Source organism: Neopsephotus bourkii, unplaced genomic scaffold, assembly GCF_033783945.1.
Source record: "Neopsephotus bourkii isolate Nb327-2 ecotype Australia unplaced genomic scaffold, CSIRO-AGI_Nbou_v1 NB_1782, whole genome shotgun sequence".
Taxonomy (NCBI): domain Eukaryota; kingdom Metazoa; phylum Chordata; class Aves; order Psittaciformes; family Psittacidae; genus Neopsephotus; species Neopsephotus bourkii.
This window is the reverse complement of record NW_026902256.1, coordinates 1-12709: the sequence shown is the minus strand read 5'-3', so window position 1 is coordinate 12709 and position 12709 is coordinate 1. Positions and strand designations below refer to the sequence as shown.

The 12709-nt window shown below is 53.0% G+C and overlaps 1 protein-coding gene and 1 long non-coding RNA gene across 3 annotated transcripts; both read right to left on the bottom strand.

Annotated features, from left to right (window-relative positions):
• Positions 1-957: 957 nt before the first annotated feature.
• On the bottom strand, positions 958-8110 carry LOC133226435 (heterogeneous nuclear ribonucleoprotein C-like). 2 transcript variants are annotated; one of them, XM_061380014.1, is made up of 7 exons: positions 7837-8110; positions 5533-5647; positions 5329-5376; positions 4629-4786; positions 3152-3253; positions 1502-1671; positions 958-1091 (listed from the first exon to the last, which is right to left on the bottom strand). In XM_061380014.1, exons 1-7 carry the CDS (start codon positions 8075-8077, stop codon positions 1008-1010), a joined length of 918 nt encoding a protein of 305 aa, XP_061235998.1. In that variant the 5' UTR covers positions 8078-8110; the 3' UTR covers positions 958-1007. The 2 variants fall into 2 exon arrangements, with proteins under 2 accessions (XP_061235998.1, XP_061235999.1); XM_061380015.1 differs by having other exon boundaries at positions 992-1091; positions 5572-5647.
• A 1636-nt stretch (positions 8111-9746) lies between these two features.
• Positions 9747-12545, bottom strand: LOC133226436 (uncharacterized). Its single transcript, XR_009729505.1, has 2 exons — positions 12456-12545; positions 9747-9818 (listed from the first exon to the last, which is right to left on the bottom strand). It is a non-coding gene; the product is annotated as an uncharacterized LOC133226436 (long non-coding RNA).
• Positions 12546-12709: the final 164 nt, after the last annotated feature.

The following is a 12709-nucleotide window of genomic DNA, read 5'->3' as shown; positions in this document are numbered from 1 at the left end:
TGACGTCATCAAAGGTCGCCAACGCCCAACGGACCAATCAGCGGCAGGGCGGTGACGTGGGCGCCGCCATCTTGTGTGTCTGGAGGGGGCCGCCATATTGGTGAGGAGCTACCTCCATGGGCGCCGCCATCTTGAGTGCCTCTCGTTGGTGTCTATAGGCCCCTGTATGTCCTTATATGGTCTCTGTATGTCCATATATGGTATCTATAGGTCCCTATATGTCCATATATGGTATCTATAGGTCCTTATATGGCCATATATGGTATCTATGGGTCCCTTTTGTCCATATATGGTCTCTATCGGTCCCTCTATGCCCATATATGGTCTCTATGGCCCCGCCCATGCCCATATATGGTCTCTATGGGCCCCTCTATGCCCATATATGGTCTCTATGGGTCCCCCTATGCCCATTCATGGTCTCTATGGCCCCGCCCATGCCCATACATGGTCTCTATGGGTCCTCCCATGCCCATATATGGTCTCTATGGGTCACCCTATGCCCATATATGGTCTCTATGGCCCCGCCCATGCCCATATATGGTCTCTATGGCCCCCCCCATGCCCATATATGGTCTCTATGGGTCACCCCATGCCCATATATGGTCTCTATGGGTCCCCCTATGCCCATTCATGGTCTCTATGGCCCCGCCCATGCCCATATATGGTCTCTATGGGTCCCCCCTTGCCCATATATGGTCTCTATGGCCCTGCCCATGCCCATATATGGTCTCCCCATAGCCCCCCATTACAAACGTTTCCACCTTTAATGAAGCCAATCCCGAAGGTATCAAAATCAACCGGAAGTGGGGGGGAACCAATAGGATGGAGGGGGGGGAGGGGGGGGCGGAGCCAATGACGTCATCGGGGGCGTGCCTAAACGGACCTATGGGGGAGGATTGAGGGGGGGAGGGAGGCGGGGTCACGATACCACTGTGGTGGATGGGGGAGGGGCTTAAAAAGGGGCGGGGCTTGAAGGGGGCGGGGCTTAAGGGGGAAGGGGGCGGGGCTTAGGAGTCGTCCTCCCCATTGGCGCTGTCGCGGTCGTCCTCGCCCTCCTCGGCCTCCTTCTCATCGCCCTTCAGGGACTCGAGCTGTGGGGTGGGACCCATAGATTATGTGGGGCAGGGCCTATGGGGCCTATAGGGGCTATGGGGTCTATGGGGCAGGCCCTATAGGTTTTATAGGGTAGAGGTTATGGGGTCCAACCCTATAGATCCTAGCCCCATAGATCCATATCCCAGACCCATAGCCCCCTATGGCTCCCAGCCCCATAGCCCCCCATAGATGCTCCCATCCCCATAGCCCCCCATAGATGCTCCCAGCCCCATAAATGCTCCCAGCTCCATAGCCCCCTATGGCTCCCAGCCCCATAGCGCTATGGGTACATCCCCATAGCCCCCCATAGCTCCCACCCCCATAGCCCCCTATGGCACCCAGCCCCCTATGGCTCCCACCCCCATAGCCCCCTATGGGTCCCAGCCCCACATCTCCCCTCCCCCACCTGCTCGTGCTCGCGCTCCTCAGGCTCCTCCTCCTCCAGGTCCCCCTCCTCGGGGGAGTCGTCGCCGTCGCCCTTCCCCCCCCCGCCGGCCCCTTCCTCCTTCTTGGCCCCGCCCCCCGCGCCGGCCCCGCCCCCGCACAGCTCCTCCTCCGCCTTCTCGCTCTTGAGCTCTGGGGGGGAGGGGAGAGAGAGAGAGAGGGGGAGGGGTTATGGGGAGGAGATAGAGAAACATAGGGACCCATAGAGACCCATAGAAACCCCATAGAGACCCATAGAGACCCATAGAGACCCCATAGAGACCCATAGAGACCCATAGAGACCCCATAGAGACCCCATAGAGACCCATAGAGACCCCATAGAGACCCATAGAGACCCCATAGAGACCCATAGAGACCAGAGACCATAGAGACCCATAGAGACCCATAGAGACCCCATAGAGACCCATAGAGACCCATAGAGACCCATAGAGACCCATAGAGACCCATAGAGACCCCATAGAGACCCATAGAGACCCCATAGAGACCCATAGAGACCATAGAGACCCATAGAGACCATAGAGACCATAGAGACCCATAGAGACCATAGAGACCCATAGAGACCCATAGAGACCCATAGAGACCCCATAGAGACCCATAGAGACCATAGAGACACATAGAGACCATAGAGACCATAGAGACCCATAGAGACCCCATAGAGACCCATAGAGACCCATAGAGACCCATAGAGACCCATAGAGACCATAGAGACCCATAGAGACCCCATAGAGACCCATAGAGACCCCATAGAGACCCATAGAGACCATAGAGACCCATAGAGACCATAGAGACCATAGAGACCCATAGAGACCCCATAGAGACCCATAGAGACCCATAGAGACCCATAGAGACCCATAGAGACCATAGAGACCCATAGAGACCCCATAGAGACCCATAGAGACCCATAGAGACCCATAGAGACCATAGAGACCCATAGAGACCATAGAGACCATAGAGACCCATAGAGACCCCATAGAGACCCATAGAGACCCATAGAGACCCATAGAGACCCATAGAGACCATAGAGACCCATAGAGACCCCATAGAGACCCATAGAGACCCCATAGAGACCCATAGAGACCATAGAGACCCATAGAGACCATAGAGACCCATAGAGACCCATAGAGACCCCATAGAGACCCATAGAGAGCCCATAGGGACCCATAGAGAGCCATAGGGACCCCATAGATAGCCCATAGAGACCCATAGAGACCCCCCAGATTCCATGGGGCACCCCATAGATCTCCCCCTAAACCCCATATATCCCCCTATAGACCCTATATATCAACCCCACAGCTCAACCCCCCCATATGCCAGACTCTGCCCCACAGATTCTATGGGGCACCCCATAGATTCCATGGGGAATCCCATAGATCCACCCATTACACCCCCCATAACCTCTATAGGCTCTATATATGAACCTCATAGCTCACCCCCCCATATGCCAGGCTCTGCCCCATAGATTCTATGGGGCAGCCCCACAGATCCCCCCCCCAACCCCATATATCCCCCTATAAACCCCATATATCACCCCCACAGCTCAACCCCCCCACGTGCCAGTCTCTGCCCCATAGATTCTATGGGGCTGCCCCCCAAGTGTGGGGCCGGGGCTCACTCTGCTCCCTCTCGAGGCGCTCCAGGCTCTCGAGCAGCGCGTCCACCTTCTGCTTGATCTGGCTCAGCTCCTTCTTGATGCTCTGCAGGTCATCGCCCTTCACTGCAACGCACCCAAAAGCGCCGCAATTCAGCCCAAAATGGGCCCAAATCGACCAAATTTACCCCAAAATGGGCCAAAATCGACAAAATTCAACCCAAAATGGGCCCAAATCAACCAAATTTACCCCAAAATGGGCCAAAATTGACAAAATTCAAACCAAATTGGGCCAAAATCAACCAAATTTACCCCCAAATGGGCAAAAATCGACAGAATTCAACCCAAAATGGGCCAAAATCGACCAAATTTACCCCAAAATGGGCCAAAATCAACCAAATTTACCCGAAAATGGACAAAAATCGACAGAATTCAACCCAAAATAGGGCAAAACAGAGAAAAATGATCAAATTCAGACCAAAATGGACAAAATTCAGCCCTATATTGACAAAATTGGTCATATTCAGCCCAAAATCAGCCAAAATGGACAGAATTCAGCCCAAAATAGGCCAAAATTGACAAATTTTTCCCCAAAATGGACAAAAATTGACAGAATTCAACCCAAAATAGGGCAAAACGGGGAAAAATGAGCAAATTCAACCCAAAATGGACAAAATGGATAGAATTCATCCCAAAATGGGCCAAAATTGACAAAATTCAGCCCAAAATGGGCCAAAATCAACAGAATTCAGCCCAAAATAAACAAAAATGATGGAATTCAGCCCAAAAGGACCCAAACTCACCCCAAAATGAGCCGAAAACGATGAAATTCACCCAAAATGCCCCAAACTGACCCCCAAAGAACCAAAACTGATGAAATTCACCCAAAATGACCCAAATCTGATGAATTTCACCCAAAAGAACCCAAATTCACCCCAAAATGAGCCAAAACCACCCAAATCCAACCCCAAACCCCCCCCCTTCCCCTTCGCCCCCCTTCACCCCCATACCCCATCGAGCAGGGGGCGTGTCCTCAGCTGACCCCGCCCCCTGCAGCACTATACCGCCCCCTAGCGGCCGCACCGCCTTCACACCTGCTCCCATTGGCCCATAGAGGGGGGTGTGTTTTCATCTGACCACGCCCCCTCGGTACTATACCGCCCCCTAGCGGTCCCGCCGCAGCGCGCCTCCTGCACCCCCCCATTGGCTTATAGAAGGGGCGTGTCTTTGTCTGACCACGCCCCTCCCCCCCCCTCCCCCACCGCCCTCTAGTGGCCGCGCCGCCTGCACACCCGCTCCCATTGGCCCATAGAGGGGGCGTGTCCTCATCTGACCCCGCCCCCTGCAGCACTATACCGCCCCCTAGCGGCCGCGCCGCAGCGCGCTGCCTGCACCCCCCCATAGCCCTCCATAGGCACCCCATAGACCCCCATAGACCCCCCATAGACCCTCATAGACCCCCATAGCCCCCCATAGACACCCCATAGCGCCCCATAAGTACCCTTGGAGGACTTGGAGGAGGAGCCCCGCTGGCCGCTCTTGCTGTTGAAGCTCTTGCCCCGGCGGGAGGTGTTCCCGGACACCCGCTGCCGCTTGGAGGGCACCACGGCGCGGGCGATGGGGGGCGGCGGGGGGACCCGCGCTGGGTAACTGTACATCCTGTATGGGGGGGTGAGGGGAGTGAGGGGGGGGTCTATGGGGGGTCTATGGGGGTCTATGGGGGGGTCTATGGGGGGGATATGGGGGTCTATGGGAGTCTATGGGGGGTCTATGGGGGGTCTATGGGGGTCTATGGGGGGTCTATGGGGGGGTCTATGGGGGACTATGGGGGTCTGTGGGGGGCTATGGGGGGTCTATGGGGTTCTATGGGGTGGCTATGTGGGTCTATGGAGATATATGGGGGTCTATGCGGGGTCTGTGGTAGTCTATGGAGTATCTATGGGGTGCCTATGGGGAAATATGGGGGTCTATGGGGTGTCTATGGGGAGATATGGGGGTCTATGGGGTATCTATGGGGTGCCTATGGAAACATATGGGGGTCTATGGGGGGGCTATGGGGTCTCTATAGGTCACCTATGGGGTGTGTATAGGGTCCCTATGGGTCCCTACAGGCTCTCTATGGCTCTCTATGGATCCCTATAGGTTCTTTATGGGTCTCTATGGGTCCCCACCCCCCCACCCCACATCCCCCCCTTATTTACCTGTCATAATAATCCCTCTGGAAATCATAGTCGAGATCAAACGAAGATCTATGGGGCAGAACCCCCCCCAATGCACACTATAAGCATCCACATTTCCACTCTGAGAGCCCCATAGTGCCCCATAGATCTCTAGGGCAAAGTGTGGGGGGGCTCTCTCTATATATGGGGCAGGGGGGGGGGGATAGAAGCCAAGTGGGGCCCCACCTGACGAGAGGGGCCGGAGAAGGTGGGGCAGGTACTGACCCATAGAGCTCAGCTGCCGAGCGCTTCACCCCGGCCTTGCCCCGGTTCACCTTCGGCTCGGCCGCCAGGTTGATGTCTATGGTGCAGAGATATAGGGGGGGGGGCACACACAGACATAGACCAGCCCCATAGGGGTGTGTTATTATAGGGGGGGTAGGGGGCAATGGGGTACAATGGGGGGCAATGGTATCAATGGAGGTCTATGGGTTAGACCTGATGGCCCATTGTTGCTATGGGCACCAATGGGGGTCAATGGACGCCAATGGCATCAATGGAGGTCTATGGGTTAGACCTGATGGCCCATTGTGTCTATCGGCACCAATGGGGGTTAATGGGAACAATGGGGGGCAATGGGTTTCAATGGAAGTCTATGGGTTAGACCTGATGGCCCATTGTGTCTATGGGCACCAATGGGGGTCAATGGACCCAATGGGGTCAATGGGTTTCAATGGGAGGCAATGGGAACAATGGACGCCAATGGCATCAATGGAAGTCTATGGGTTAGACCTGATGGCCCATTGTCACTATGGGCACCAATGGGGGTCAATGGGAACAATGGGTGGCAATAGCATCAATGGAAGTCTATGGGTTAGACCTGATGGCCCATTGCCACTATGGGCAGCAATGGGGGTCAATGGGTGCCAATGGGGTCAGTGGTGCCCCCTACTAAACCCCATTTACCCCCATCAAACCCCATTCTCCCCATTAAACCCCACTGAACCCCTTTTATATCAAACCCCATTGAACCCCGGTGAGTACCCACTATCTCAAACCCCTTCCCCCCCCCACTAAACCCCATTCCCCCATTAAACCCCATTTTCCCCCTTCTAAGCCCCATTCCCCCCATTAAAACCCATTTCCCCCATCAAACCCATTCTCCCCCTACTAAACCCCATTCCCTTCTAAACCCCATTCTGCCCATTCTAAACGCCATTTCCCCGATACAACACCATTTCCTCCCTACTGGACCCCATTCTAGCCATTTCTGCCCTATTAAACTCCATTAAACCCCATCCCTCCCCATTAAACCCCATTTCCTCCCTATTGAACCCCATTCTAGCCATTACTGCCCTATTCAACTCCATTAAACCCCATTCCCTATTAAACCCCATTTCCTCCCTACTAAACCCCATTACCCCCTACTAAACCCCATTTCCTCCCTATCGAACCCCATTCTAGCCATTTCTGCCCTATTAAACTCCATTAAACCCCATTCCCCCCTTTCAAACCCCATTCCCTCCCTATTAAACCCCATTCAACCCCATTTACTCACTATTAAACCCCATTCTAGCCATTCCTGCCCTATTCAACCCCATTAAACCCCATTCCCCCCTATCAAACCCCATTCCCCCCTATCAAACCCCATTACACCCCATTTCTTCCCTATTGAACCCCATTCTAGCCATTCCTGCCCTATTAAACCCCATTGCCCCCTATTACACCCCATTCCCTATTAAACCCCATTCTAGCCATTTCTGCCCTATTAAACCCCATTTCCTCCCTATTAAACCCCATTCTACCCATTCCCCCCATTGAACTCCATATCCCCCCCATTCCCCCCCATGTCCCCCCTATTAAACGCCATAGAACGCCCATACCCCCCCCACTCACCCAACACCTGCCCGGCGATCATCCTCCCGTCCTCCCCGGCCACAGCCGCCCGGGCGTTGCGCTCATCCCCCCCATTAAACCCCATTGTACCCCATTAAACCCCATTTCCTCCCTATTAAACCCCATTCCAGCCATTCCTGCCCTATTAAACTCCATTAAACCCCATTTCCTCCCTACTGAACCCCATTCTAGCCACTTCTGACCTACTGAACTCCATTAAAACGCATATCCTCCCTATCGAAGCCCTTTCTAGCCATTCCTGCCCTATTGAACTCCATTAAACCCCATTCCTCCCCATTAAACCCCATTCTAGCCATTCCTGCCCTACTGAACTCCATTAAACCCCATTCCTCCCCATTAAACCCCACTTGCCCCCCATTAAACCCCATTCTAGCCATTCCTGCCCTATTGAACTCCATTAAACCCCATTGTACCCCATTAAACCCCATTTCCTCCCTATTAAACCCCATTCTAGCCATTTCCTGCCTATTAAACCCTGTCCTAGCCATTCCTTCCCTATTAAACCCCATTTCCCCCCATTTCCCCCTATTAAACCCCATTTCCTCCCTATTAAACCCCATTCCCCCCATTAAACCCCATTCTAGCCATTCCCCCCTATTAAACGCCACAGTACGCCATATGCCCCCCACTCACCCAACACCTGCCCGGCGATCATCCTCCCGTCCTCTCCAGCCACGGCCGCCCTGGCGTTGCGCTCGGCCACGTACTGCACGAAGGCGAAGCCCTTGTGCACGGAGCAGCCCACGATCTTGCCGTACTTGGCGAAGATGGCCTCCACGTCGCTCTTCTTCACCACCAGCGTGTTGAGGTTCCCGATGAAGACCCGCGAGTTCATGGAGCGCGGGTCCGTCTTGTTGGTCACGTTGCTGGCCATGGTGGTGGTTGGAGGGGGGGGGTGGGGGGGGGGTGGGGGGCCTAAAGGGGGGGAATGGGTCACAATGGGGTCAATGGATGGGAATGGGGTCAATGGTGGTCAATGGGGGTGAATGGATGGGAATGGGGTCAATGGTGGTCAATGGGGGTGAATGGATGGCAATGGGGGTCAATGGATGGCAATGGGGTCAATGGCAGTCAATGGGGGTCAATGGATGGGAATGGGGTCAATGGATGGCAATGGCGGTCAATGGGGGTCAATGGATGGCAATGCGGTCAATGGATGGCAATGGGGGTAGACCTGATAGCCACGGGTGCTAGGGTCAATGGATGGCAATGGGGTAGACCTGATGCCCTTGGGTGCTGGGGCAATGGATGGCAATGGGGTAGACCTGATACCCCACACTCTATGGATGGCAATGGGGGTATGCCTGATGGCCCATGGGCTCTATGGAGCTCAATGGGGTCAATGAATGGCTGGGTCAATGGAAGTCAATGGGGGTAGACCTGATGGCCCATGGGCTCTACGGAGCTCAATGGGGTCAATGGATGCCAATGGGGTAGACGTCATGGCCCATTGGCTCTATGGAGCCCAATGGGGTCAATGGAACCCAATGGTCAATGGATGCCAATATGGTAGACCTGATGGCCCATGGGCAATATGGAGGCCAATGGGGGGGGCCCCATTGACCCCAATGGGAATAGACCTGATGCCCCATAGGCGCAGCGAGCCCAATAGGGCTAGACCTGATATCCTATTCCCTCTATGGGCCCCAATGGGGCTCTATGGGCCCCAATGGACCCCAATGGGTCAATGGACCCCAACAAGGGTAGACCTGATAGCCCATACCGTCTATGGACCCCAATGGGGCTCAATGGGTACCAATGTGGGTCAATGGACCCTAATGGACCCCGGGGGGCGGGGTCAATGGACCCCAATGGAGGTAGACCTGATGTCCCATTCCCTCTATGGGTCCCAATGGGGCTCTATGGGTCCCAATGGGGCTCTATGGGTCCCAATGGGGCTCTATGGGTCCCAATGGACACCACCCCCCCTCACTTCCCCTCCCCCCCTCGACCCCTTTCTTACCGTAGGGGGGCTCTGGAGCCGCTCCGGTGCTGGGGGGGAGGGGTGTGGGGGGAGGGGATCGGCGGCGACTTCAAAGGTGGTGGTGGTTGTTGTTGGGGGGGAGGGGGCGGGGCTTAAAGTGGGTGGAGCTTGAAAGGAGGAGGGGCTTAAAGGAGAGGGGGGCGGGGCCCGGAAAAAGGCCGGAAGCGATGGAAAAACCGAGCCAAAAAAATAAAAAAAAAAAAAAAAAAGGGAAAAAAATAAAAAATAAAAAAATGAGAAAAATAGGGGAAAAAATAAAAAATTAAAAAAAAAAAAAAAGGAAAAAAAAAATCATTAAAATCCCTCAAAAAACGCCTGAAAAAGGGTCAAAAACACCCCGAAGCGGGGAGGGGGGAGGGGCCAAAGGGGGGTGATGGGGGGGAGGGGGCGCAGCGCGGGGGGGGAGGGGGAAGGAAGGGGAAACCCGCCCGGATTTGGGGCATTTTTGGGTGGTTTTGGGGCTTTTTTGGGGGGGGTTGTTTTTGAACACCCCCCCCCCCCCCCGTTGTGTGGAAAGGGGGGGGGGGGGAGGGGCTGAAGAGCCCATTTTGGAAAGGGGGGGGGGGGGGTCGGTTTTTGGGGTGAAAAAAGGAGAATTTGGCACTTACGGTCGCCGCCGGCGCAATAAAACCTAAGGAAAAAACAATGGGGGGGGGGGAGGAAGGGGGTGGGGCTTAAAAAGGGGGCGGGGCTTCGAGGCCACGCCCCCGCCCGTCGCAACGGCGCCCCCTGGTGGTGGGGAGGAGGGGTGGGGAGGGCTAATAACGGGGTTAATAATAAAGGAGGGGCTAATAGTAGGGGGTTAATTATGGGGTATTAATTAGGGAGAGGGGCCTAATAATGGGGTTAATAAGTAGGGAAGATGCTAATAATTAGGGGGAGGGGTTAATGATGGGTTAATAATTAAGGGAAGGGGCCTAATAATGGAGTTAATAATAAAGGGTGGCTAATAATTAGGGGGAGGAGTTAATAATGGGTTAGTAATTAGGGGGAGTCACCTAATAATGAGTTAATAATTAGGAGGAGGGGCTAATAATTAGCAGAAGGGCATTAATAATGGATTAATAATTACTGGGAGGGCCCTAATAATGGTGTTAATAATTAGAGGAGCTAATAATTAGTGGAAGGGCATCAATAATGGGTTAATAACTAGGGTTAAAGGCCTAATAATGGGATTAATAATTAGAAAGAGGCTAATAAATGAGGGAAATGGGCTTACAAAGGGGTCTTGGCACTAATAATGAAGGGAATGGGGCAAATAATGGGGCTTAAGGGGTTAATAATTAGAGGCTAATAATTAAGAAGAGCTTAATAACCCATTAATAACTAGTAAGGGCTATTAATAATTATGGGGGGGTTCATAATTGGCTGGAAGGGGCTTAATAACCCCTAATAATGGGGGGAACGGTGGTAATGATTAGGGGGAGGGGCTTAATAATGGCGTTGATGATCATTAGGGGTCTATTAATTAATACTAGGGGCCTAATACTTAATGATAAGGGTCCATTAATTAATAGGAAGAACCTAGCAATTAATAAGAGAATACACAGAGCCTAATATTTGATATTAACCACCTAATAATTAATAAAACACACCTAATAATTAATGATGGGGGTCTAGTAATTAATAGGAAGGGCCTAATGATTACTAAGGGGTATTAATGAGGAGGGAGGAGCCTAATGATTAATCAGAGGGGATCTATTAATTAATAGGAGAGTCTAATAATTAATTACAGATATTAATGAGGATGCTAAGAGCCTACTGATTACTATTAGGAATCTATTAATGAATATTAGGAGTCTAATAATGAGTATTAAAGGCCTAATAATGAACATTAGGGACCTAATTGTTAATGATAGGCATCAATTAATCAATAGGAAAAGCTTAATAATCAATAAGGGCTGGTAATTAGGATACAAAGGACCTAATAACTAATATTAAAGGCCTAACAATTAATGACAGGGATCTAATTATTAATGACAGGAACTTATTAATTAATAACAAGCATCTAATAATTAATAGGAAGGAATTAATAAGGGAGGAAAGGGGGGTTGAGCCCCAAAAAGTGTGATTTTAACCCCAAAACAGGGGAATTTAAGCCCAAAAAGGGCACTATGGAACCCTAAAAAGGCAAATTTAGCCCAAAAGGGGGGAATTTACCTCAAAAAGGGGCAAATTTACCCCCAAAAAGGAGAAATTACCCCCAAAAGAGGCGAATTAACCCCAAACAGGGGCAAATTTACCCCAAATAAGGCGAATTTACCCCCAAAACACTGATTTAACCCCCAAAAGGGACAAATTTACCCAAAAAGGGACGAATTTACCCCCAAAAGGGGTGAATTTACCCCAAAAACACTGATTTGAATCCCAAAAGTGACGAATTTACCCCCAAAAAGGGTGAATTAACCCCAAAAAGGAGCAAATTAACATCAAAAATGGACGAATTTACCCCAAAAGGGATGAATTTCCCCCAAAATAGTGTGAATTAACCCCCAAAAGGGACAAATTTACCCCAAAAAGGGCGATTTTAACGCCAAAACAGGGGTGTTGGTGGGGGGAGGGGAGAGTAAACCCCATTAAAACAACCACAAAATGACCAAATCCGCTCTTTTCCCCCCAAAACCGCGCTCCACGTGGGCCCCTCCCCCCTATGGGAAGAGCCTATTTGAGGGGGGGAGGGGGGGTAAAGGGGGAGGGGCAATGGAGGGGAATGGGGGAGGGGGGAATGGACCTGGAAGAGAAGCACAAGGAGCCCCCCCCATATCCAACCCCCCATAGAGCCCCATAGAGACCCCATAGACCCCCATAGAGACCCCGTAGACCCCCCATAGACCCCCATAAACACCCCACAGATCCCCATACCGACCCCACAGACCCCCATATCCCCCCATAGACCCCCATTCCCCCACATAGACCCCCTTTAAACCCCCATAGAGACTCCACAGAACCTCATTACCCCCCATAGACCCCCATATCCCCCCATAGACCCCCTTTAACACCCCCACAGACCCCCATAGCGCCCCATAGATCCCCATTGCCCCCTACAGACCCCCATTCCCCCCCCATAGGCCTCCATTACCCCCCTCCTCACCTTCCATTAGGCCGCCATTACCGGCCTTCTTCCCCCCCCCCCCCCCGATAAGAAACAACAGCACCTTCCTTTCTGCCCCGCCCCCCACCCCATATCGCGATATCGCCCCTATCGCGATAACCCCGCCCTTTTATCGCTATCGTTGCTTTACCCCCCCCCCCCCTCCTCCTTTCTCACCGCTCTCGGCCCCGCTCCCGCCGCCGCCGCCGCCTTCGGGCGCTGCTCGCAAAATGGCGCCCGCGCCTCTGAGGGGAAGGGGAAGGAGGGGGGCTTGGTCCCGCCCATTCCGCGGTCTGATTGGTGGAGGCGGGTGTCAGTCCCCGCCGCGGCCAATAGGAATGGAGGGAGTGAGGCAGCGCGGGAGGGGCACGGTGGGAGGTGAGTGGGTGAGAGCGGTGTCAATCAATGAGGGTCGGAGGTGATTGGCTCAA